This window comes from Triturus cristatus, chromosome 9, assembly GCF_964204655.1.
Source record: "Triturus cristatus chromosome 9, aTriCri1.1, whole genome shotgun sequence".
NCBI lineage: Eukaryota > Metazoa > Chordata > Amphibia > Caudata > Salamandridae > Triturus > Triturus cristatus.
This window is the reverse complement of record NC_140592.1, coordinates 412,948,366-412,976,228: the sequence shown is the minus strand read 5'-3', so window position 1 is coordinate 412,976,228 and position 27,863 is coordinate 412,948,366. Positions and strand designations below refer to the sequence as shown.

The window sequence follows — 27,863 nt, the reverse complement described above, 5'->3', positions numbered from 1 at the left end:
TATATAAAAATCTAACTTTATTGCTGGTGTGTTATGATCAAGCATAGGCTAATTCACTCGGTACCATTTCACACTTTGAAGGAATGAGAGATAATCTGTAGGAGATTAGACAATTGTTTGGCATATTACAGTGCCAAAAGCTATATAGTGCACCAAAGTTCGTTCAGCACATTTAGGGTTTCCAGCAGGAACTAGTCTAGTAATTCCTTGTATTTTCCGAAGTTGAAGTGTCCCGGTGAAACACACTGGATCCGCAGGGTTACTATGGATCTCTTAGCTTGATGGGGCCAAAACCGGCTGTTTTGCCTCAATGGTATTAAAATGGGGCTCATAACGGGTTCCTTAGTTAGGGGTAGTATCCGGGGAGAAGTTGGTGTCATAAGTAACCTGATAGCCGTCATTGTACATATAGAGCTTTTGGTCGTTGGGGTTGTAGCTCAGGCTCTGCACTGTCTCCATCATCTTGTCAAGCATTATGCTCAGTTTCCCTTCTTTGCTGGTCTTGGTGTCATACATGTAGAATATCTCCTCCCGTCTGGTGTTCACCGGCCTGGTAGCATAAAGAACTCCACAGATCATAAAGGCATTGGTCACCCCAGGTTTATACTGAGTGGTGGTCCAGCTGTTATCCATTAACAAGGATGAGTTCAGCTTTCCGATGATAAGATTACCTGCACTTTCCTCTGTGGAGTAAAGGATCCACAGGCCTTCTTCATCGGCCGCGAAGTCAAAATCCTGCCAGGTGACCCCAGCATAGGAGAAACGGTTGTTTAACGCAGCATTGACCAAGGTCTTGCGCTCCACTGCACTGGTTTCCAAATTCAACTTACACATATCCCTGCTGTTGTAGCAGTTGTAGTAAAGGGAATTGTTAAAGGCAATCATGCCACCACCCTGACCGCAGCTGCTGTAGTCATACGAGCTACGGATGACTAATCTTGAAAGTGTCTTGTCTGTTGGACTTTTGTACAGGAGCAGGTCATCATAGGACTGGTAACGGCGGAAGGATTCCATCATCCGCGCATCTGCGTTCAATGGGGCCACCCAGTACATGTCCTTATTAGGGGCCTCGGTGTAGGAGTCCTTACCCCAGCCACCATATTTGAAGCCGAAACCTCTCCAGTTGAGCTGCACCACAAAGGGTTTGCTGACATTTGTTAATCCACCATGATTGCAGGAACCTGTTGTAGGGGACAAACAAGGAAATACATTCAGCATGGTGTGGTGTGACCTTCTGTTTTTATGGTGTGCTATGGCACTTCATGGTATGTAAAGTAAGATTTAAAATTTTCCCTAGATTAATGTTTGTCTGCATGGTTTATACATGAAAGTTTTCCTTAATGTTATTTATTACGGTGAACTGGTGAGACACAACATTGTGTTAAGTTAAATGATGTAACATGTAATGCATACTCACTCTAAAAACCAGGGGCCTTATTTATGAAAACCGTTGCATCGCTGTGTGAAAACAGCGATGCAACAGTTTTCACTGCACCCTTCTTGCTGCACGATGGATGCATCATATTTACTGTATGACGTATCATGTCGCAAGGAATGACTGATACGTCAGTATTACTGACGTATCTGTTAGGGCTAAACTGAGCATTGCTGGAGTTGTGTCGGAAACGGGACGCAACTCCAGCAATGCAGGGGGGAGGGCTATGGTTATAGCACTGCATCACCCTTACGCCTGCTATGAGACAGGTGTAAGGATATGATGCAGTGGAGTCCTAGAATTGGTGCCTTGAAATCTGATAGGGAAAACCTGGTCTTAAACAGGCGCAACAAGGGGAAATGCCTCATTTCTTCTCATTTTTGCTGTTTCCATGTGTACTGCATTAAGCAGCACACATAGAAGTTACAAAACACCATTTAAAGATTGTTTATGTGCAGGAAATGTCACCTTCCTGCACATAAACAATTTCTCCCCTCAACGCCACCACCCTTGCACTATGGTGCAAGGGTGCCTGCGTTGGCGCTTCTCTGCTAAATTTAGCGCCAGCTCAGGGGGAAATGCAGGGCCGCTCCATATTCTTGTAAATATGGTGCAGCCCTGCGTTTCTAAAGTGACAGAGCGTGTCGTTCATTAGCCTAACCACACGCTTCGCCTCTTCCTTGTAAATATGCCTTTCAATCTCTGTTCCCTAAAAACTGTTGAAGGCTTATTAATTTGCTCTTGTGCATATGTGGCTGTATGTTGTGCACAGGTTCATGCATAACTATGCATAAGCTAAAACTATTGACTGAAACAGAGTTTGTTTAAATAAGTGTCTTAATTTCTATTCTACAGAACGGTGTGTCTTGTAAATGGCCTAAACTATATTGTTTACTTCTAGGACATGCTCATTCCCTGCTTAATGCCTCACTTTATGAGATTCCACGTTGTTGAAGCAGGAACATTTAAGAAGCTTTTGGGCCAAATGTACTATGAAAGCGGTCACAAACAGCAGTCGCCAATTGTATACTGACATCTTTCAACCACTATTTTATTTTGCATAACAAAGTGTATACGAATAGGCCACTTCACAAAATAATGAATTGCAGGGAATGAAGAATGACCTACCTACCTGGTATTCATTTGGCAGTTTGCAATTTGTGACCCCTTGTGATTGGCTGCAGTCACACCGATGATTACATTTCAAAACAGAAAATATTTTTTCTCAAAAGCAGCCCAACTTCCTTAGGGAAACACTTCAGAGACGGGAGGCCCCCACAACCTATGCAGCCCGAGCTGCATAAGAAAAACTAAACCCTATAATGCAAAGCACCAGATGGGCCTTTTTAACCCTCCCCAGTGTCGGCCAATGGCTGACAGACACATTGGTGAGGGAGTGCGCTGACGGATGCACTTAAGGGGTTAATATGGTAGGTAACTCTGCAGTAAAATTAACAAGCATTGGCATAGCCAATAGGTCTCGCCTTTGGGACCTTATAAGTGTTTAGCCATGCAACAGTTGCATAACTAAATACTTATAAGGTCCCAACAGCGAGACCTATTGGCTATGCAAAGCGGCCGCAAAAGTGAAAGTGATCGTGAGCGCGATCACCATCAAACATCAAAGCGGCCCTGCGGCCGGGAAAGTGAAAGTAATCGCGGTAAAGCGCGGCGCGCGCGCCCGCCCGCGCACATGCACTGTAGCTCTAGGTTGGCCTGGTAGCACTGTTTGGTGCCCTCTCAATAAGTCTCGCCAGACCATCGCATGCGCTGGGTCAGGCGACACCTAAAAAGCAGTCTCACTACTCACCGTAGGTGGGAGTCAAAGAAGTGGGCTTCCCTTGGTTTGTCTCGCAGTCCTGGAGTCGCTTCCGCAGGGCCATAATTTCACGCCGCACTACTAGCACGTTGTTTTTGTCGTAAGATTCCAGCTGATTCACCATCAAGGAGATGTTTTTTATCTGCAAGAAAATATAATTTAAATGGCATCACAAGAGACTAAAGCAATCCATTTGTGGTGGGGTACCAATGGCGCAACCAAATGTGTTTTTGTATGTACTCATAAATCTTTTGCATTTATTCATACAAACTTTTATATTTATTAATACAAATTTCTACAGAACTGTCAATGCCCGAAAAGGATTCAATGGGCTTTAGAGAAGGAACAAGGAAAACTGCATTCATTTCATGAGGCAATTGAATTAATAAATGTAGGGGTGATGAATGGAGGAGGTAGCTAGAGTGGGTGTGTACACACAGCTTTGGGATTGGACATCGCAGTGACCACTTGTAGCTTGTAAAGATGAGCATGAGTGGTGTTTGCCAGATAAAAATAGTAATTCAATATTAGTACAAAGTTCAGTAGGTTATGGGGTGAGATCAGCGGTGGCATGCATTGCCAATGAGGAGTATCCCAGAGTCTGTCTTGTGCGACTACAGGCATTTGCAGGAAAATTAATTGCCATATATCTGGTTGGCAACAATATCTGAACAGAGTGAGCTCTCATACCATACAATATTCAGCCTGTTGGTACTGAATTATGACCTGAATTCAAGTTTGGGTGTCCGTGGATCGCCAAACCTGCGGTGGCACATCGGTGGCGATCTGGCCACTGCTGCACCGGTGGTCCGACCGCCGAATAACAACTTGGACAGTCGGACCACCGTGGGACTGCAGAAACTGTCAGGGATCAGAGATTCCTGGTGGTGGTGTGGCAGTCTTGAGGTCGCAATATGCTTAGTGGTGCCCTGTAGCACCACCAAGCATATTGCTACTTTCCTCACCGCCAGCTGTCTCATGGAGGTTTTTACTCCATGAAACTGCTGGCTGTGAGGAAAGAAAGGAGGCCCTACAGGGCCCCCTCTTGGCCCTGGGCACGTGGGTGCATGCAGGGGGGCACATGTTGTGCCCCCTGTGTGTATGCACCCCATTCCAGCACGGCATGGGCCTAACAGTCCATGCCGTGCAGGAACGTGCACTGGTGGTCCTGCGGTGGTGCAGTTTAAGGCTCACATATGAGCCTTTAAAGTGCACCACAGATGGACTGCATGCCTAATACTAGTAAGCAGAGGTCCCTTAAGGGGTAGGTGAAGGTGAAATGTATATAATTAATTTGCTTTCACATAATTACGTGACATTTGTAGAAAATGAAACAGCTTTATGTAATTACGTGAAATTTGAAGAAAATGAAACATAGCTTTACATAATTACGTGAAATGCAAAACCATCATTTAATGCTATTTTTTTGCATGCAATTTTGGAGAATTTTGTGTCAAAAGCGTTACACAAAATTCCCAAAATGATGCCAGTGTAATCTAGATTTCTTCCAGGCCTTGTAGAAAGGCATCTCTTCAGGTCCACTACTGAAGATCACTTGTTTCCAGTCGCCAGACCCAGACGATGAGTGATTTTACTTGAATAACTTTTAACACTAAGTCGTGCAGTTTTAACGTGGTGCTACATTTGCCTGATAACCATCTCGAATTAACTTATTTTTATTTGGACGTCATAATGAATTGAGTTTTAGAGTTTTGGTTGTTGTGTTGTAATCTATGGTTTTAAGAGATTTTCAGCATGTTTTCAAGTTGCCAGTGAATTGATGCACAGGATGACAGGGCCTAGAAAGAAAATCTCCCTTCAGTTCTGTGTAAATATTTGCTTGTTGGAAAGAACCTTTCTCCTCCTCAGTCTTTGTGCTTCAGCCCTAAGTGTCCTCTTAGTTCCTCTCCACAAAGCCCACCTGCTCATTGTGCCTTCTAAGCACTAGTGGAAGTCATATGAGTCCTTCTGCATGGAGGATGGTTTCCAGATTTCTACTGATATTGCCAACATTATGATAAGATACAAAGGGGTCTATTAGAATGTCGGATGGATCGCCACCGCCCGCATGGCGGTGGCGATCCGCCCGGCATTCTCCTCCGCCTCCATGCCATTTCCCCCCGCCATATTAGTATGGCGGGGGGGACCCCGGCGGACGGAAAGACCGTCTGCTGGTTTTCCGCCGGTCACACAGGTGACCGGGCGGAAAAGGGGCCTGATATGGTGGAGGTGTCTGCTAGACACCGCCATCCATATCATGATGGCAGCGGGAAGCAGCCTTTCCGTGGCGGCGTTGCTGCCATGGAAAGGCATGTGGTTTTTTCAGTTGGGGGCCAGTTGCGGGCCCCCAGGATTTTGGGGGGGGGCACATGGGGGGTACCTACGGTACCTCCCTGCCTTGGCATGGACAAAGTGGCAGGCACCGCGTGGTGCCTGTCACCTTGTGCATGCCAAGGCATGACGTGTACCACAATGCTGGGAATAGAGGATGCCACCGCCATGGTGGTGGTGGCATCCTAATTGCCTTTGCGGGACCGCCGCATCACTGCCGGCCGGTCCCGGCAACGCTAGCCGCCATTCTAATAGGCCCCATAGTTGGTAGACCACGGAAATTGTACCTTGAATGGAAAAAAGCTGAAAAGCGTACAGTACCTCGGTGTAGAGTGTCTCCACAATGACGTTGCTGCCATCCATGGACGTCCTCAGCTGTGTCACAAGTGACTCCATCTCCCGCATTTCGACCTTCAGCATCTCGAAGTCCAGCTCAGTGTATGAGACACCACCCAACTCCATCACCTCCACCCTGCGGGTCAGGTTCTGGAGCCGCTGCAGGTACAAGTTGAAGCTGCGCCGGTAGCTCTGTATCTATAGGTGCAAAAATATGGGACAGGTCACAAAAAAGTGTGAGAAGACACGGTCTAGTCCATGGAAACCCTGTTAATAATCAAGCACTCGGAAAGTAGGTCATAACAAAGTATATAGTCCTTAGTATATTTTACAGATATCTATAGTTCCTCTATAATCCCCAAAAGGTTTTACTATGCTGCTCATGGGGTGAACATGATATCTACTGTAAAATGTACTCACCTCAAGCCTATTAAGCGGCAACAGAGACAGCATGGCAACCGCATGAGCATTTGTTCATTCTGCTCTGACTGCCACATAACAGCAATCAGTTCATTGGGCCTAATTTAAAGTTTGACAATAGGTACTCCTTCACAAATGTGACGGATATCCTGTCCACCTTATTACACGTGCATGATGTCCAGGACCACTGAAAATGTACGCGTTTGTGGTGTTTTACCGCATAATTATGGATTAGTCACATTTGCTGCATAATTCAGCATCTGCTGCATAATCTGCAGATTTTAACAAAAACAAAATGTGTTTTGGGCCCAAATTGATCAAAAATGACTAAAAGCACAGTGGACAAGTTACTACGCAAGCCAAGGCCCTTCACAACGTTTGGCTGATCACTCCTTGCTGTATATGGGTGTAAAACTGTACTAATTAGGTGAAACTTTTACCCCAGGAGTGTTAACATGTAGAAACAAGCATTGGCATAGCCAATAGGTCTCGCCTTTGGGACCTTATAAGTGTTTAGCATATGTAGCACAAAAGAATTATCAATGTACATTTTAATACAATGGGGAGGCAGAATACAAGACTTTGCGCTTCCACGTCTCTCACTAAGCTTTGTTAATGTGACGTGCGATAAAGTTGCAGACAAAAGCAATATCCAAAATAAAAATCCTGATTGTTTTTTGAAGGGTTGGAAGGTGAAGGATTAAATCAGGCATTTGTTTTACACGTTAATGCTTTGGAAGTAGCTGCATATTATAACAGCAGCAAAACATGTAGCATAATTTCTATAGCTAACGGCTTGAAGCCTGTTCTCCACTTTCCAAGTTTCAAGGTGCCCTCTTCATGCCAACCACCCCTAGAAACAAGCACTGGTAAAAAGGCACACGTGCAGAGGACGTGAAAGTTGAACCCTTGGCGATTGGGAGAGTTATTATGAAGAAGGAGGGAGTAAAATAGGGTTTCACACTCATTGTAAAAAGAAAAACATTTAGGGGATAAGAAAAGGTAAACAACCTTTACAACGCAACTTTTACAACGCACTACCATTATAACGAAACTTTTACAACGCAAGTGGATTTACAACGCATGCCATTACAACGCAAGTCTTTACATCGACTTGCGCTAGATGGCGTGCTAACATTACAAATAGTGTAGTTTACTATCCCAACACCTTCCCTACTGTTAAGTGGACTGGAGTTGGAATAGTAAATTAAGCTTTTCTAATATTAGCACGCCATCTAGCACAAGTCGATGTAAAGACTTGCGTTGTAATGGCATAGCGTAGTAACATCGCAGTCGTTGTAACGACCGCGATGTAACTGCACGCGTTGTAATGACTCGCGTTGTTACGTCATACATCCAGAAGAAAAACATTTCTCTTTATTTCCCAACAATAGTTTTCAGATTTTAGAAAAGACTGACATGCCTGTCCCTTTGTGTCTTGAACAATCAGGGTTCGCTACGGCGAACAACCCGCATTACTCCCATTCAGAGGCAAAAAAGGGGGGATTCGTTGCCAGGACAACGGATGTATGATGGGAAGAGAAATACAACTGAATTTATGTCATTAAGACCTGCAGAAAAAGACTTTAGGAAGATCTAGAAAGCACACCTCCTATTCAGGAAGACGCGTGAAACATGGTTAGACTGCAATAGCATCTAAATATGTGTCAATGCAGCGCATGGCTTGAATCTAGGTAGCTGTGGTCATTGCGCTCAATGCTGGCGGTATCAGGGGATTTAGAAATCTGAAACTTAATCTACTGCAGGAACCTGTGTGACACACAGAACTAACCAGTGTTAATAGTATGTGACTCATGTCCCAGATCCAAGATGGGTAATAAACTGGAAAAATGTTTGCCTCCATCCAGGAAATCTATTGTAACGAAGACCCTTTGAAATGTTTATTGCTAACACCCACCAAATACACAGCGATGACAGCAGGCTTCAGCTCCAACTGTCCCTTCAATCCCTTGTACACTGTAAACCCATGTCATCACCTTCTGAGACAGAACTACCACTTAAAGGAGAAACTACAACAAAATCATCAGTGTCTGAAAGCACCACCCGCTCTTAAATTACATTTTACAATTGCTTTGGAAGCAAATCATTATTAAATGTCAGCTGCATATTTTGAGCCTGCCCATCTCCAATCCTTAAAGTATGCAGACTCACAGTGCTTCAATGACGGGTTTGCAGAAAAAAATGATAATTAGCGACTGATTACTCTCCTGTCCTGCAATGAAAGATGTACATTTGCGAAGACAAAACCTGAAGCACTTTAGATTGACTGCAGTCTGCGCCTCTAAAAATGAGAAATCAAGGCCGCATTTATAAACAGGGTAAGAAAGTGTTCTTTTGAATAGAACAGGAAAGAGGACTGAAATCCATCTGCAAATCCATCATCTTCAAAAATAGAAGAAATAGGACTGTCAAGTCATCTCTATGTCCCATCATTTGCACAGAGCAGGATCCTCCCGCTCATCACATTCCAAAGCACAACTGACTCACTGCCGGTGAGGCAAATCCAGCGTCCCCCAGGTGTGTGCATACATCAGTCCATTCACCCTTCTTTCAAGTCTGTGCACTCAAGGCTTCCACGTGCACCACTGTCTCCTTCCAACAATCTGCAGCAAACCAAAGGCTTGGAAGCATGAGGGCGGGCCTGTAGATTACATCTCTCACGTGCACTGCCCACTCCTTGGCAACACAGCCCTGCCCCCGCCCCCCCTCATTCTCTGTGCCCGCTGCCGCTGCTGCTGTCTTAAAACAAGCATTTGCAATGCAATCGGTCTCGCCTTTGGGACCTTATATGTATTTAGCTATGCAGCACATTAGCCTGGGTGCTGAAACATCTACTGTTCTTTAACATGGAGGGAAAGTAAGCACCAAACTGCGTGACACGCCAGATATGGGAACACATGGAGAGAAATATTTCCTTTCAGCTGTAAATGATTTAGTCCAAAGCTCTGTTTTTACTATAATGGTCATATCACTGAAAATACAAGATTTGAAAGAAATATTATTGTCTACGGGTGCTCGTGGAAGACAATTTCTATGGACTGGAATCTAGAGAATGCTAAAGGGATTCTGGTATTTTACTGACCGCTGTTGGTCATTTTCTATCAAGACAGTTAAATAGAGGCAGTTATACAGAAAAAAAGTCACTAAGCGGAAGCAGACAAGCCCTATGGCTGATCTCCAGAGCCCACAAAGTACATACACATATAAGTATATACTAAAGTCCCTTGCTCGCTTTGCCACTGGATTCAAGCAAGCCTAGCTGAAGACGGCTGAAACGCCAGAAACCGGTCCTAGGAAGCTTATTTCCGGTCCAGGGAAGGCATGGCTTGGCAGTTCGGGCTGGACTGTTCCCATGAGGCACAGGGTCAGACTGATTTGCATTTGGCCATGTCTGAACTGGGGTGGCAGAGTGGGCTAAAGAACGGTAATGGATCAAACCCAGATCTGTTGACTAGGTGTGAGTGTTTGGTTCTGATGCTCCGTCCATCACCACCCCCTTTTGTACCGCTTTGTTTGCCATTAGTTGGCAGGGTATGCTCAGACGTGAAGTGCTCTCCATGCCACTGGGATCAAGCTATCCTGGCTGATTTGCATATGGCTGGGTTCAAACTGGAATGGCATGGTGAGCACAAAAACGATGGATTTAGGCCCAGATCTCTGTACTGGGCTGAATGTATGACATTGTTCTGCATTCTGTCCATCAACTGTTGTTTTTGCATTTGTCACCCCGAGTTGTACGGGTATGCTCAGATGTGAGTCCCGTGCTCTCCATGCCACTGGAATCAGGCTATCCTGGCTGAAGAGGGGTGAAACCCCGAAACCGGTCCTAGGATGCTTGTTTCCAGTCCATGAGGCACAGGGCCAAGACTGATTTGCATATGGCTGGGTTCAAACTGGAATGACATGGTGAGCAAAAAAACTATGGATTTAGGCCCAGATCTCTGTACTGGGGTGAATGTATGACATTGTTCTGCATTCTGTCCATCAACTGTTATTTTTGCATTTGTCACCCCGAGTGGTACGGGTATGCTCAGACGTGAGTCCCGTGCTCTCCATGCCACTGGAATCAAGCTATCCTGGCTGAAGAGGGGTGTAACCCCGAAACCGGTCCTAGGATGCTTGTTTCCAGTCCAGGGAGGATCTGGCTTGGCAGTTCGGGCTGGACTGTTCCCATGAGGCAGAGGGTCAAGACTGATTTGCATATGGCTGGGTTCAAACTGGAGTGGCATGGTGAGCAAAAAAACGATGGATTTAGGCCCAGATCTCTGTACTGGGTGAATGTATGACATTGTTCTGCATTCTGTCCATCAACTGTTGTTTTTGCTTTTTTACATAGACTGCATACTGTAAAGGTCAGGTCCCTTTTCCATGGGGGGAGATGCTGTGTGCATGGCATCACTCCAAGTCGTAACTTTAAGAATTTTAGTTTCAGTGCTTTTGAATAGCCCAAATTAAAATATTGTTGCGGGGCTAGAGTCCTATACGAGTTCAAAGTCATCCAAGCATGTGCTCTGGCAGAGAAGGCAGCTTTGTCCTCCACCAATGACTGTATTTTCAGCGCCTTCCACACTAATTTTTTGAAAACTGAGTGGTGACAGTGTATATCCCATAGGGGCAATAAGCCTGTGTTTGTCAGAGCCTCCTGCAAGAACCGTCTAGCTGGCGAGTTCTCCCTCTGTTGTAGTTCTTGCCACAGCAGGTGGTTTAAGGTTTTAGGGTTTGATGTTCTGATTTTATTCCAACAGTTAATATATACTCCGTAGCTGGCCCAAGTTTGCTTTATGCAAAAAAACTCCAATCGGATTTGTGCCGGAGAGGTATAGGTCGGGAGGCTGAAGATAGTTCTGTATGCTTTTACGAGCGTTTTGTCCAAAAGATTGGTATCTCTCCCGTGCAATGCTTCACTACCATAGGTAATAGTAGGAAGGGTTTTTGGCCCATGCTACCACCAAGAGAGGACTCAGCGTAGGGCCCAGTAGTTTGGCTGATAAGCCTTTTATGGTTAGAGCAAGGATCATCCCTTTCCTTTTGATCTCTTACTGTTGGCGCGTGAATGATCCATCTTTGTCAAAATAGACTCCCAAGTACTTGTAAGCCTCCGCTGGTTCAATGTGTTTGTCACCCAGGTACCATAGGTGGCTCTTTTTCCGTTTGATGTTTATTGTCATGGTCCTAGTTTTGTTTAGGTTTATTGAAAGGCTGTTCTCTTCTACGTAGACCTGCAGACCATTAAGAAGATTTTGCAAGCCAACTGCTGTATGGCTAAGTAGGACTACATCGACCGCGTAAAGTAGATTGCACAATGCAGTGCCCCCTATTCTAGGCGCGTGGGAATTACAGATGTTCAATGTCTGTGTTAAATCTGCCATGAATAAATTGAATAGGATGGGGGCCAGCACGCAGCCCTGTTTCAGTCCTTTCGTTGTCTTAACTTTTCTTGAGAGGTGGGACCCTGAGCCTAATTTAACCTGTACCCAGGTATCGGTATGTAAAAGCATTATCATTGATAAAAGGGTGTTTGGAATCCCCCATCTGGGTAGCTTGGTCCACAATTTGAACCTCACCACGTTGTCGAATGCAGCGCTGAAGTCGATGAAACAGACATGCAGCTGGGTTTTCCTCAGATTTGTTGCATCCATTATTAATGATATTGCCATGATATTGGATATCGTGCCAGAGTTTTTTCGGAATCCTGTCTGGTTTAGCGGCATTATTTCATTATTTTCTGCCCAAGTTATCCGTTCCACCAGCAGTGTTCCCGCAAAGTATTTGGCCTCATTATCAATCAGTGCAACTAACCGATAATTGGCTGGCAGGAGCTTACTACCGCTTTTATGAATTGGAATGATCGTTGAACCTTTCCACGAGTCTGGGATTATGCCCAGTCATCTTACTTTCAAGAATAGTGGATGGAATATGTCTTCCCAATCTTCCGGCCTTTCTTTAAGCACTGCTGGTGGAATGCCATTCGGGGCCGGCACTCCTTCCTTTCTTCCCCTCCTGATCTGTTTCCTAATTGTTAGTTGATCGGTGGCGGGTGGCTTTTCCTCTTCATGATGACTTGAGTCAGAAAAATTCAGAGTGACATTTGCCCTGGAGCTGCTAACGGCAGCAGAGCTGTCAGGGAAGTAGTTTTTACCTCTTTCCCTTCTTCCTATGTTGGTATTTTGTGCGTCCGTCGCTGCTCTGCTCTGCTCCAGTGTCGGATGATAAATGCTTTGACTATTAAAGTGGGAGTTTAGATAGCTTGCCCAAGTCTCCTCAAGTATGTAGGAAGTGAGTTCCCCCCGATGCGGGTATATGATAGTGTTTGCTGTTTTCCGAAAACGATCACTGGCGTTATGCTTTATATTGTGGAGGAGTTTTGCCCAGATAACCTGTTTGTTGTTGTTGTTAATGTTCCATTTCAGCCTCTTTAGTTGAGTTCTTTGTAGCCGCAGGGATAAAAGGAGCAGTGTGTTACCTGGTTCATGGCGTAGAGATCTTATGGAGCCGTTTATCAATCTCTTAGTTGCCTTTATTTGTGCTCTTTGGTCCTTAGTTAGCTTTTTCTCCTGTAGCTGCGCCGGAACGCTCCTTGTTTTTGTGACTGTTGCCTTTAAGTTGCTGATCTTAGTTGTGAAGCATTCCCAGGTTTGTATCAGGTTCTTTCCGGGCAGTTGAGCTAATAGAAGCTTGATTGCAGTGTCTGTTAGGGACTCTATGCTTTCTGTTGTAAACTTGATCCTCTTATAATTCGTTGTGTAGCTTCAGCCTAGGTGTGGGGCAGGATGAATACTAATCGCATCAGTTGCTGCTAGAGTGATCTCTTGTGGACGGTGATCACTGTCCCCTATGTCTCCCATTTTAAAGCCTGTTACATATTGAAACAACGAGAGGCTGACAAACGTGTAATCTAAGAGCGACCTTATTATTTCAGTATGATAGCTTGCCACTGGGGGGGAATCACCGTCAGTTCTTCCATTGAGGGCCCTAAGAATTAGGTGTTCTGGTTCTTTCAGCAGGAGTCTGTTTACCCTGTTTGGCCTCCCATGCGTAGAGGAACCCGGTGTTGGTAAATTGTAATTTAACGATTGAAGGGAGACAATTCGCTATGGACTATATATGAGGGGGTTGGTTTGGGAGCTGCTAAAAGCCTTCCAAAAAACGTATTTTCTTGTATTTGCAGTGAAGTAGGATTTGCCAGCCCCCATAGTGCCGCACCATAACATGTACCTGTGAGGCTCTTACTCCTATATAAGGTCAAAATTTCCTTGACTGGTTTATTCCCAATTTTATTGGAAAATCTAAAAATGGCCTCAACTCATCATATAAATTTCAGTTTGTATAAGTCGATGTGTGCGCCCCAACTTCCATTTCCGTTAAAAAGAAGTCCTAAATATGAAAAAGATGATGTTCTTTCAATATGTACACCTTCTATGTGATGCTTTATACTCTTTATTTTCCCTATTCCACGTCATTGTAAAGGTTTTACTAAGGTTGAGTATTAAATCTTTTCTATTCATAAATTGTGCACATTTTTCAATTAATTTGCTGTCCTTGATAGCAGGACTGCATCGTCCGCATACAAAAGGACTGGTGTGACACGATTACCAACTCTGTGGGCATCTGCATTCAAACTTTGCAAGGATATATGACATTATTAATGTGAAGAGAGAAGAAAAGTGGTACAAGAACACCACCTTGCCTTATATCATGAGTGACTCTAAAATGAGAGGTGCATTCACCTTTAGGGCCATATCATACTTTTGAAGTTAGTAAGGCATACATTTGTGACAGGTACGTTATAATATCATTTGGGGCACTAATCCCTATTAAGGTCTGCCATTGTTTTGCATGGTTAACTGAATCAAATGTGCTCGTAAGATCTACGAAACAAAGGTGTAGTGTCACGTCCCGGCGTAGTTAGAGGTGGGAATCACACTAGAGGTGAGCGTGTGCGAGTGAGTACATGTGTCTTGTATGCTGGGGACTACACCTCCCAGAATCCTGCAAGAGGCGTCACCTGCCTCCTCTCGGAACTGCCTTTATAAGCTCCGCCCTGAGGCTGCTCGGGGCTTGTCAATCCTGCTATTTTCGCTATCCAGCTTGACCTGCCTTCATCGTTTAAAGAACCTACGTGTCCCGTTGGCGTCCAGCCGAGACTCTCTACACTCCGAGTCGGCCTTCCTGAGCCGGAAACCGAGAAATTCACCACGCGCATTGAATGCGCGTCTGAAAGCCGTTACGGGGATCTCGAACGCGAGACCGTAACCGCTTGCGCTGCTGCGCGAGCAAGAGCCGTTGCTGGGATTCCGTCTCCGCAACTTACCCCAAGCGCGTTGAAGAGCGCTGTGCTTATTTTTACTTTACCGCGCATTGTCGTGTCTTTATTAGTTTGCATTCTCGCCTGAGAGGGTGTTCCTCGGCGAGCCGTTTGAAAGGCTCGGATCCCGTTTTCTCGACAACACTCTTTGGCCCGAGGAGGGGAATTTACGAGCCGTTTTGAAAGGCTCGTCTTATTTCGTTGGGTGTGTACTTTCACTCGCCGTACCAGAGGGCAGAATACTACATTCGGAATTGCTCTTTGGTGTGCAAAGGCAAGACTGCATTCTCCGCTACACTGCCACTGCGGGGATTCCGCATATTCCTACAAACAAGCTACTTACAGTGCCTGGAGTCTCCTGCTCAAGCGACTCACCTTCCTGCACAGCTAAGTACTTGTTCATTACATATTGATGGGGAGTTGGCTCGCATGCCGGCTGATTGGTTTAACAACGATCCAAGAGGTGGTTTGATAGGGACCTGTGCTAGAGTACCCCGAACCAGTCACTGTAAGTGTATGTCTGTTTATCAGTAAACGTATACCACCTCACTGCTGGCTGCAGTTGGTACATATGTTGTGTTGTGTTTGTTTCTCACTGCAGGGAACACGGGGCTAGACAGCTGGAGACCCAGAATCGGATCACGGTCTGTTACCTACCCGCAGAGAGTGATTTTGCAGCCGCACTTTTCTTGTTTCTTTTGTCCCTTTTTTCCCTTTCCCCTGTTGGGGAGTAGTCCAGTGAGGGATATATATATGCTCCCGGGCTGCTCCGCAGTGGGGACAGGGTTACCTGACATCCATCATCGCTCCCGCTGTATCCGGCTTGACAGGTTAGTGGTTCTCTGTCCACGATCTGACATGTAGTTGGTCTTCTTTAAAAAGGGTATATTTCCCAATCAACAGTTCGAGGTTGATGCACTGCTCGACAGTCCCTATACCCCTTCTGAATCCATACTGAGACTCTGTTAAATGTTATTTTCACTTACCCAGCTTTCTAATCTTTCTAAAAGGATTCTACCCATCAATTTCAATGTTGAGTCAAGTAGGGATGTAGGGTGGTAGCATTTTGCGTCCCCTTTATCTCCCTTCTTGAAGATTGAGACTATGACACTTTCCACCCAGGTTGCAGGCAGTACACCTCCAGTTGTAGCATTGCAGACTCTTAATAAAATTGGGGACCAAAAGTCTATATTGGACTTAAAAGTATTAAGGCCTAGGGCCTTACCATTTGCACTTTTATTTAAGGCAGATTTGATTTCATCTAAAGTGATAGGAGCGAAATTGGCCCTTTTTGCAGGGTCACCCCTGAACTTTTTGCCTTTTTCCTGGTATTTTTTCTGACCTGGTGTTGGTGGTTTTAGGACTCTGGGCACTTTATCACTGCTGTCCAGTGTAAAGTGCATGTGCTGTCTATGTGGTAAACATGGTGAGATTGGTCTACACTTGTTTGGCATATTTAATTTACCTATCAGACCCCAGTAAAGTGGTATCTCATATACTTGGGGCCAGTAAATTAAATGCTACTGGTGGGCTTGCAGCGCTGATTGTGCCACCCACCAAAGTACCCTTTCAAACCTGTTACAGGCCTCTACCATTGCAGGGCCTGCGCGCGCAGTTTACTGCCGCTGTGACGTGGCACATAAAGTGAGTGCCACGTCTGTGACTCCCCTTTTGCTACATGCCAGTCACCCCTAAGGTAGGCCCTAGCTAGCCCTATGGGCAGGGTTCATTGTAGGTAAAAGGTAGGACATGTGCCTTAACTGTGTGGCATATCCTGGTAGTGACAAACAGCCATTTTGGTTTCTCACTACTATGAGGCTGCCCTCTCATAGGAATGCATTGGGGATTCCCTGATATGTGCTTCAGTGGTAATTCCTGACCTGGGAGGAGTAGAGGGATCAAGTTTGGCATGTTTGGAATAGTGGAAATAAATGCTGCGTAATGGTGTGCGCAGATTTATTATCACTATTTTAGAAATGCCACTTTTAGAAGTGGGCATTTCTGTTTCCTATGTGTCTTTGTGCCTGCCTGATGTGTATTGCATGTCTGGCTCTGGAGTGACAGGAACTGGGGAGATGCAGTGGCTCCAGAGAGGCTGGGTGAGTTAGCGCTAGGCTGAATAGGCAGATCTGCATAAGTATGAGGGCTGTTACCCCATGTGTGGTGCTGCAGTGTGCTTACTGGGGAGGAAGATACTGGTAGAGGACTGCTGTGTGCCAGGAGTTACCGCCACCTGGGACTACCTGCTGCCTGCAGGGTGGCTGAGAAGGCTGCCCCTCTGCTAGGGGACCCTGTATGCTGGCCTGCCTGGGCCCTGTCCTCTGCCACAGGGATCTGTCAGGGCTGAGGATCCTGCCCTGCCATGCTTAGGCAACTCAGCGCTAAGTGAGCGCTTGATTCCAGTGAGGAAGCTCTGATGAGGGCTCCTGTTGGAGGACTGCAGTTGTGGGGGTAGAGAGAGCAATTGTGCTGTTGCGAGAGCGCCGTGTCAACTCCCTCCGTGGTTGTGGAGAGGAGTGGGCCCCCGCTGAAGTAGTGCACATGGAGCGCTTCAACCTTCCTATGGTGCCAGATATATGCGAGTCCCTGGCATGGCAGCTTTCCTTTTGTGCCTGATATATTTGAGGAGCACCTGACGTGGGGTGTGACTGGCAGAAGAGAGGAAGCCAGGCAGGAGCCGAGCCTGGTCGTGGGTGGGGCCGAGAGAGACCGCACACCCGAGAGAAGTTTCCACCGCATCTGTGAGGAGGGACAAGAAGAAGCAAGGCGCTCCATGCAGGGGTGCAGCCGGGGCTCTGCTACATGGCCCAAGCTGCCCAACAGAGTGAGGAGGACCAGGATTTCTGGTCTGGAGATCCTCTGCAGCAGAGGGAGCGCTGTCGTCATTGTGGGCGGGTCTGCAAGCAAAAACCAGCCAGAAGCCAGGCAAAGGCTAAGCCTGGTTGTAGGCAGGGCTCCTGTGCTAGAGGAGAGCCCCACGTGCTGCCGATACTGGGGAAAGCAAAACCGGCAGTGAGGGAAGGACCAGAGCCTCGTGGGCTCCCCTCGGCTGTTTCCTACACTTCCCCCGTGAGTGGAGCCGACGCGAGGGAGGAATTGTCCCGGCTTCCAGGTCATTCTGCCACTAGATGGGAGAGCATTCGCTCAGCCCCCTGAGGAGTGGTGAGTGGGGCTAAACCTCCTTTTGCTTACACCCGGGCCGCGATGGCGACCGTCCCAGCAAGTTTAGTATTGGGCAGCTGCACCGCGTGATCGCGGGCAGCTGCCTCCTGGCCAGGGAACAAGTGAGTGCCCATTTTGAATTGGGGGAACCTGCCCACTTGGGGCCATCCACCGGGGAGCTTGTAGAGTACCGGTGCACGAGAAGAGGGGACAGGATTGGTCCCATTGGCCCGAGGTAGTGGCCGGGCCCCTCTCCCGTGGCATGGAAGCTGCGCCTGCCTACTCGTCAGTGTGATTGAGGCACAGCGTTTTGTGCTGGGAAGGCACCATGGGGTGGTGGTAATGTGGAGGGGATATACATCACGCTAACACCCTCGCATTTGTGCCCTGACTGTATTAGGCGTAGGGTAGTACATTGCCAGGGTTCTGGTACCCCATGTACAGTATCATGATTGTGTTGCCCTGAGGTAAATGTACATGGAGTGTTCTCCTATCAGAAGAGATTCTATAATGTGTGCAACTTACTAGGGGGTACTATGGGGCACTACTGATTATATGTAGGCATAATGTGGTTTAGGCCTAATGTGATTAATGCCTAATGTGATGATGCATAATGTGTTTATGCTCGGTGCCTTTACCAGTAGTTACTGGTTGTTTCCTCTAACTGTGAGATATGTTGGTTATGACAGTGGCCTGATTGGCCCTGTAATGTATATAATCCCCTGTAAAGTAATACCTAGTGCCAGGTGGCACAGTGTACCTATGCGCTTACATCCTAATGTGTTTATGAGTAATACAAAGGCTATTTTTTTACATAACCTTGTGTGGAGTTTCTTTTGTGGTGTGCCTAGTGTGCCGCTGCTGTGTGAGTGAGTTGCACAAAAGCTTTACACATTGCCTCTGGGATAAGCCTGACTGCCTGTGCCAAGCTACCAAGGGGGTGAGCAGGGGTTATCTTCGGTGTGTAACTCCCTTGCCCTAACTAGAGTGGTGGTTTCTGCCTGGCTGAGGCGCTTGACCTAGCCAACCAGAAATCCCATTTCTAACACTCTTTCTTGGGGTTAAATATATGTTCAAAGTGTATTAACCAATCTTCAGGTGATACTAGGGTCTCAATCTTGGTGGCTGACAGTTCTTTGGAAAATGGATGATCTATTCCCATGTCTCAGCCGCCTGGACCAGTTTTTCCTGCGTTGAGTACTTGAAAATTACTTTTCATCCAGTCTGCGACAGCAGTCATTCCTTCGAAAATAGTGGACAAAGCCAGCGAGGAAAATTTCTTAAAGGAGAAGAGAAGCCAGGTGTCATCAGCATAAGAAATGGGCAGGAAACCATGGGACCTAAGAAGGTTGGAAAGGGGGGCAATATAGATGTTGACCAATGTAGGGCTCAAACAAGAGCCCTGAGGGACACCCTTGGTGAGTTCCATAGTCTTAGACCAGAAAGGACCTATATTAACGGTCTGAGGGCGGGTGGACAGGAAGCTAGTCATCCACTAAAAGGCAGTTCCACTGAGTCCAATCTCCGTCAGTCTCCTAGGCAGAATCTGGTGCGACACCATGTTGAATGCTGCAGAGAGGTCCAACAGCACAAGAATGGTGGAGTGGCCACTGTCTAAGGTCATTCTGATGTTATCCGTGACCTCAAGTAGGGCCAACTCCATGCTGGCAGGGGTTAGCGAACGTTATTTTGGTTGACAACGGCAATCCAGGCTGAAGAAGACCAGGTAGACAAGCTCACACCTGGAAGAGGCAGAAAGTTTAACGTTCATAAGGAAGTTAGTTAGAGGTGAATAGATGCAGTAAACCTGAATTTAGAGGTTAAAGATCTCAATTGCAGAAGATCAGCACAGGAGAAAGTAGAGACTTGCAGATTTAAAGTTGAGTAGGGGAGGGACATTTGGGGGGGTAGTTTAACATAGGTGACCACTTGTGTATAGTGAGGTTTTAGTTTTGTAAGGCAGAGGACCCAGGGTTGTTTATGTGATGTGCACCTGTTTCAATAAAGCGACCTTTTCCACACAATCTGGTGTCTGTGGTATGTGATGCGCCCCCTCTTGCCCCAATGATAGCTTACTAAATATTACAAATGGGGGCAGCCATTTTGTCTCAACCACTGAAGGAGAATACACATTTCATTCCTGCAGGGTGGGGGAAGTATTTCTCTCACCTTTGTGAGCTCCTGGTGGACACTGATGTTCAGATGGTAGGCCGTGTACTCCAGGGACTCCATTCGAGGCATGGGGAAGGTGTTATCCGGGAGTATCACCTTGCAGAGGCAGTTGCCGTTGTCATCTACTGAACCGCTGACATTCTGTCCAGCCTGCAGCAGAGAGAAGAAAATATAAACAGATGTCAGACATTTGGCTCAGTTCAGGGGACCATTCCAAAGAATACTGGTTGCTTCCGGAGGGTATAGGAGTTTAGGGATAACAGAAACAAGCTTAGACAAAGTCATACGGTTTTGCTTTGTGTTTATAGTGAAACGTAGTACTATAAAAAGCATGAAGATGTGGTTTGTTAAAAATTGTGGGGCAGATTTACAAGAAAGTGACTCAGTGCGTTCTGCAAGTCACTTTCAAAGCACAGGGATGTGACACATTTCCAACAGCATGTCGCATCTCTGTGCTTCCCCCTGCACTGGAAAACAAACTGCTGCCATGCGCCGGCGCAGACACCCTTGCACCATGGTGCAAAGATGCCTGCATCGTGGGGAGATTGTTTTTGTGTAGGAATGGAGCCCTTCCTGAACAAAAACAATCTGAAATGCTGTTTTTCAACTTCAATGTGTGCTGCATTAGCACACATAAAAGTTGAAAAACGTCATTGTTTCAATGATTGTTTGTGTGCAGGAAGGGAACCCTTCCTGAACAAAAACATTCTGCAGCACGCATAGAAAGAGGAAAAGAAAATGAGGAGAAAGGAATACATTTCTCCTCGTTGCGTCTCCCTACGGCTTCCCTGGGGAGGGGCAGCATTCAAACGCATTACCAGATTTACGATTCCTAGTAAATCTGGAAATGTGTCTGGTTCCATGGGTGTTGCGTGGGAACACCCACAGCAACACCAATGGAACACGCCATTCACGCAAAGTGCTGTGTGCAAAGGGGCAATATTTACAAGGACAGGAAAAGTCACGCAGGGTGGCTTTTCCTGTCCTTGTAAATATGGGGCAGTAAAATGCGCCACCGGTACGACACAAAAGGTGATGTACCGGTGGCGCAAGGGGCTTGTAAATCTGCCCTTGTGTTTCTGACAGCAAGTTAGTTGCAAAGGGAGTATTGTACATGCTTATATTCATAAAGTATCTTGGTAATACTTATGCATGACACTTTTTACAATTTTAATGATTACAATGATTTTTGGCAGGCACGCTACTTCAGTACAGGAGACAAAAACAACTCCAGGAGAAACAGTGTCATAAATATTATATCAGTAAATAAATGTACAGACTACGTGCTCCACAAAGTCCTTATCCATTTTCAACACCTTTTAGTTAGATATCTCAATGCAGAAAACTGTTCTCTTGTGAGGTTTCTAACATCGTGTTTTTAGGTTGGCCTGCTTCTGCAGCCTTCAGTGTATCGTCCATTGCCTTGCTGCTTAAAGTCAGCTACTCTTTGTGCCCTTAGTGTGCGTTCTACTTCTCTCAAATCCTCTGTTATGGAAAATGCACTTTTTTTGGCAGAGGCACGCATCATAGACCGAGAAGAGAATACTATTACTGGCAGATAATGCCATTTTAACTCGGGCGACATGTACTGTTTCTCTCCCTGTTTATGGTCCGTCGAGACAACGGGGTCCTCAGAATGACGCCCAGCCCTGGTGCTCATGCTGTTGGTTATACAGCTGTTGGGTGAGCTATCTGAGCACAACCGCTTTGCTGATAACAAATGAGGTGCAAATTGAGTCAATCAGCAATTTATTTATTTATTATTTATTTATTTATAAAGTTTTATATAGCGCAAACCAGATCCCAAAAGATATCAGAGCGCTTTACATGAGAATTAATTGAATCAAAAGTTACATATTACATCCAAGCATAGTAAGACACAGGCACAGAGACAATGTAACGGTAATCCGTCGGAGGGAGGGGGAGGAAGATGACACAGCGGGGAGAAGTGTGCCCAATGTCCAGCTGGGTAGGTGACGGCCGAGGGGAGAGCCCAGGGCCGACTCCTCTTTAGCTGTCTAGCAGCTCCACCCGGCATTAGCCATGTTGCTCAGGTCTCAGCGGTCAGGAAGAACAAGAATAGCAGATATTCATGGATACAATCATTACAGTTGCATAGTCAACACGGTTATGTAGCGCTGGCTCGACCTGGAGGTATCAGAGCGCTCTACATGAGGTTCCACAATGTCACAACATTACGTAAGTTACAGGTTACATCCGTTGCAGGAAAAAAAACATTTAAAGAGCATAGAGGACGAGGTAAATGGAGCAAAGAGGGTGAGGGGGTAGGGAGTAGGAGGGAGATATGACGGAGAGACAAAGGGAAAGTCTGCCCAAGGACCAGCTGGGTAGGTGACGGCTGAGGGGGAAGTCCACAGCCCATCTCCTCTTTAGCTATCTGGTAGCTCCACCGGGCATCGGCCAAATAGCTAGGTCTCAACAAAGAAACATTGAAGGAGCATAGCAGACAAGATAAATGAAGCTGAGAAGGGTAAGGGGGCAGGGTAAAGGGGTAGGCGGGAGATACGACGGAGAGACGAAGGAAAGTCTGCCCAAAGTCCGGCTGGGTAGGTGACGGCCGAGGGGGAAGTCCACAGCCCATCTCCTCTATAGCTTTCAGGTAGCTCCACCGGGCATCGGCCAAATGGCTAGGTCTCAATGGTCGGAGGAGAGTTCAACAGGTTGTATGACCTGATAGATAAGCGGGATGGGGGATAGGTTCATGGTGTGGTCGATGTCCAGTTTTTGTCCTAGAGCGGTAGCACAATGTGGTAGGGATCACTGTGGCAGCCATCTTGGGGTCAGGCAATGGAATTCTGAGCATGGTGTTGCAATCGGCTGGTTCACGTTTTTTAACTTTCGCTCGAAGGGGGTGTTTGTTGAGCAATGGAGCAGCTAGAGGTCAGAGCCAGTGACAGCTAGCCTCCAGAGGAGAAGCCATTTTAGGGTCAGGCGGGGGAGCCTCCTCTATCCCTCTCACTCAATCATAAAAATAAGTCAGGCAAGTTGAGTCTGGGCAGGGCTGCTACACTTTTCAGCCCCCCCCCCAGGTTTCCAAACCACCTCTATAGACGTTTTACCCCTCAGGCTGACATTTAACAGGGGCCGCTGGGGCAGGCAGACTGCATATCCTAACCGCCGCACTCACGATGCCTCAGGCGGTCGCGCACTCCAAAGCAGATGTTCAGTTGCCGCACCTCCGGGTTCCTCAATTGCTCCTTGCCGACCACCCCCAATGATGCTGGGCCCTTCTGCTCTATGCAGCTACATAGCATCTTGAGGTGTGTGCAGTCACAGGTCTCGGGACATGTTGTTTAGAGCTACTCAGTAATTAACTTCTTTGGGTGCATTAAAGTGTTAAGCTCAGTAGAGCTGGTTGCTGAAAATCCAATGTTAACTCCTAAGAGTAATATTTACAAGAGGATAGCCCCACCAGAACATCACTTTTAGTGACGTTCTAGTGGTGCTATGCCCTTCTCCATATTTACAAAGTGGCACTAACCCACTTTGAGTGACTCAACGCTGCCTTGTAAATACAGCCCCTGTGCACACACCACTTAGGGGCATACAAGCCGCTATCGCCACGGGAACTTCACTTTTGTGAGGTTTCCGTGGCGATAGGGGCTTTGACTTGTTTACAAGGCAGCGTTAAGCCACTTAACGTGGCTTAACACTGCCTCATTCAAAAGTTCAAAAATGCTTTATTCGGCTTGTATATACAACCATATAGCAGACATAAAATATAAAACATACAGCAATCATACAATGAAACTATTAAAAGTCAGAATGTATAGACCAATTGCATGGGTATGTACAGGGCATGTTAACTACATTACAGTCCCCATAAAAGAGCCAATTCATAATAAGATATTCGGTGTAAATACAGATGATGAGGGTTCTAATAAACTCGATAATTTTACATATCCTAGTTGCTAAAGTGCCAAGTAATGTGCAAAATATGCAGTATAAAGTGCAATTCCCATATCGGGACATATACAGGGCATTGCAAGAGAAACCTCTACGATGCACTAGAAAGTGACAAGTGCAACTTGCTAAAATCCTAGAAAATTAGATAACAATGGATTTTCTGGCGCTCATACATTTTAGGATATAAGTAGCTACATAAAAACATATATCTGCGCTTTCCAGGTTAAACATTAACTGCATTGCATTCCTGGTTGTCCGTACATTGTATTTTAAAAAGATAGGCTTTAAAAAATATCTTCTTAAAAACTTATAAAAAACTGCCTCGTAAATAAGGCTCCCTTTCACGCTATGCTTAGCGTGAAAGGGTTGGGCAGTGGGTGTTGCGGTGGGCGTTCCACTGCAACACCCATTGATTTTGACGCTGCCCCCTATTTACAAGGGCAGCGTAAATAGGAGGCAGCACCAAAACTAAGACCAGGGAAAACCTGGTCTTAACTTGGAAAAACGAGGAGAAAGGATTTATTTCTCTCCGGTTTTCCATGTGTGCTGCCTTGTGCAGCACACATGGAAAGTGCAAAATGCCTTGGATTGTTTATGTGCAGGAAGGTGACCCTTTCTGCACATAAACAATCCTTAAAAAACAATTACATTTTGTAACTTCCATGTGTGCTGCATTAAGGAGCACACATAAAAGTGACAAAATGGCATTTAAAGATTATTTATGTGCAAGAAGGGACACTTTCCTACACATTAACAATCTTCCCATCCACGCAGCCTGCTTCATTGGTGCTACACTGCAGCGCCAGCGCAGGCGGAAACGCAAGGCTGCACCATATCCTTGTAAATATGGTGCAACCTTTCGTTTCTGAAGCGGCGGACTGAGGCGTGAGGCGTTAAGCCATGATGGCTAATGCCTCACTCCGCTACTTCTTTGTAAATATGCCCCTTAGTTTGAAAGAGGCGCACAAAGGGTGTAGCGGTGGGCGTTTGACCACAACATCGATTGCATTTTGATGCTGCCCCAGATTTACTAGGATGTGAAAATCTAGGGCAGTGCCAAAAACTAATACCAATCATTATTGGAATTTTGCTCTTTTTATTTGTGAGGTTGTGCTTCCAAATGCAGCACACGTAGAAAAAGCAAATACAAGGAGAAATAAACGTATTTCTCCTTGTAGCACCATTCTAACACCTTCTATTGCATGGTATTAGTTTTTGGTGCTGCCTCAGATTTACACATCCTTGTAAATCTGGGGGAATCATCAAAATGCAATGGATGTTGAGGTCAACCGCCCACAGCAACACTCTTTGCGCGCCCCATTCTGCACAAAACAATCATTCCCTGCAAGCGCGAACAATCACCCATGGTCTCTAGGCGCTGGAGGCCGTTGGGATGATTAAACAAGTTAATGCCCAGAGTCACATGGTGCTGGACTCATCCGCCGCCGGGGATCGAACCGTGATCCCCAGATTCCGGAGTCAGTCGCCCTGGCCGCGGAGCCACACCTCTTCCGTTCTACACTTGATATACAATAGAATGAAGAGAGTGTAACAGGCACAGTTAACACACACGTCTATTATAGGGTATTAATGTAGCTGTGCAAGATTGGTATCCAAAGCCATTTAAAAGTATTTTCCCAGTTTTGAAAGAAACCCAAATACAACGCGAACACTGTGGTCCAAAAAGTTATGTTGCATTCTTGAGCTTTAAGCAGCCATGTTCCTAAAAATGAAACCTGCTAGTCAGATTGATATGTAGTCACCACGAACTGACACTGGCACGTGACACTGATAGGGCAAGATTCACGTTGTCTACCTTGGAGGCATGACAGGCTTGGTCCGGAGGCAGAGCGTGAACCTGTTGATTGCACACAGATCTCTCGAGCTGGTGCATTAACCAGAGGAGCTATCTCAGCCCAAGGCCGCCTTGTTGCAATGGAGGTATCCTCGAGTTCGTGCGAGCGAACGGGACACGCACTTAAAAACACCTCAGGCGCGGAGATGTGTAAATATCAGTCTGAATAAAAGATGAGCGCCTTTATTCAAAGATACAGCTGTGAGTATCCCAGTCATTGCATTCTATCATTAGAAAGTGAGAACTAGGTGTCCCAGACCCCAAAGGGGGAAAAAACGGACTCGGATGAGATATTTAGGCATGATAAAGAAACACGGTAGCTCTGGAAAGTGCATTCGAATGAAGGCTGCAATCAAACATATAGGACCAGGGTGAAAGTGGGAAGAGCCGAGAAACGTGTAATGCTTGGAAGTAACGCACGTGAAGGGGCACGGCGCCCTAGCTTGAGTAATACTCACGGCAAGTCTTTGAAGGAGGAACACGACGAGAAGGTATGGCAGCATCTTGAGCACCCAAACTGCCCTCGGACTCGCTCTGCGCCGCTTCACGCATCACTCGCCCCTTTTATAGCCCTTTCTGTCCAGGAAGAGCTGTGCTGAAATGTCCCCCTAGAGACAGAAAAAATTAGCTCTCTTCGGTAATTGTCGTGCAAACACAGGTTAAGAAATCCCCCTTCCTGTAAAAGAGATAAAGCAGCCCTGCCCTGAGGGGATCAGGCCTGGGGCATTTCTGGAGGAGTTGCACGCCCTTAATCAAAGCCTCTCTCTCCTTCCACACCCACCCCCTTCTGCAAACATTGGTGCCTGAGTTACAAGATGCTGGAATTTCCCCCCAGGACATTGTTTTGTTGCATTATTCATTGTAATATGCTTAACGCGCAGGAGCACATTTGTAGGCTTAAATGCCAACAGTGACTTTTGTGAACCCTTGCTGTGTGGCACGTGCGGCATGTATAGGCACTGTTTATGGTAAGGCATGGAAAGCAACTGTGGGTCAGATTTATGAAGGTTTTGTGTCGCCCTTTTGCCACGCAAGGAGGCGCAAGGGCGACGCAAAACCTAAGTGAGATTTATCAAGCCGCGCAAGACCACTTTCATGACACAAGTGGAAATCGCTGCCTTGCGGTACTCTGTCCCAGGGAGGCGTTCCATGGGTGGAGCGTGGGTGTTCTCACGCACCCACCAGTGGGTTTTGGTGCACTCCCAGATTTACCATTAGTGGTAGGCCTGGGAATCAAAATGCTACGCCTCCTCAGATGAGGCGTAATCAGGAGAAATATCTTCATATTTCCTCTTTTTACGTGTGCTGCACGCATTCTACAGCACACATAGAAAGAGGTAAATGCCTCTCAGGATCGTTTATGTGCAGGAAGGTGGCCCTTCCTGCAGGAAAACAATCCTGCCTACAATGCAGACACACTTGCACCATGACGAAAGGGGGTCTGCATTTGCACTAGGCAGCAAAAAGTGCGCCAGCGCCAGGTAAGGACAGGAATGTGCCATATAATGTTAAATACTGCACATTCCTGACCTTTGCCTTTCACGCAGCGCAGCAAGTTGGCTTGCTGCATTGGGCTGCATGAACAAATGATAAATATGGAGCCAGATGTCTAGCCTGGGCTCGGTAAGAGGAGCGTCTGCACATCAGGTTTCTTTTCACGTGTCTCATCACACACATTGACCCGCTGCTTCAACAATCTTAGTACCTAGGACAGCAGAGCTTTCAAGTTTCTGAAATCTGTACTTGATCAACTCGTTCATTACAGGTTCTTACTTGCCATTCTTGGACTTCTTTTCACATTGTAGAACTAGTAGTTCAAGTCTCAGAATGCAGAGTAAAAACCTGAAGTCCTTTGATAGCCCTGAGGAATGCCCTTGAGCAACTTTCTGGCATTTTGAGCGGGCAGAAAATGTTGGTGCTTGCTAAGGATGGTGGGATTATGGTACTCCTAGATATCCAGTAATGTATTTACTTTTAATGACCAAAGGCAAACATTTCCCTTTGTGCAAATTAAATCTATGTGTCACTCACACATATCTCCATACCCATCAGGACAAATATGCATATAAAAACATTTTCA

The 27,863-nt window shown here is 46.3% G+C and overlaps 1 protein-coding gene across 1 annotated transcript; it reads right to left on the bottom strand.

Moving 5' to 3' along the window:
* LOC146798061 (olfactomedin-4-like) lies at positions 1 to 26,348 on the bottom strand. The gene is made up of 5 exons (XM_085625284.1): positions 26,242 to 26,348; positions 19,999 to 20,151; positions 5,907 to 6,119; positions 3,246 to 3,396; positions 1 to 1,181 (listed from the first exon to the last, which is right to left on the bottom strand). Exons 1-5 carry the CDS (start codon positions 26,284 to 26,286, stop codon positions 343 to 345), a joined length of 1,401 nt encoding a protein of 466 aa, XP_085481410.1. The 5' UTR covers positions 26,287 to 26,348; the 3' UTR covers positions 1 to 342.
* Between the last annotated feature and the right edge of the window lie 1,515 nt (positions 26,349 to 27,863).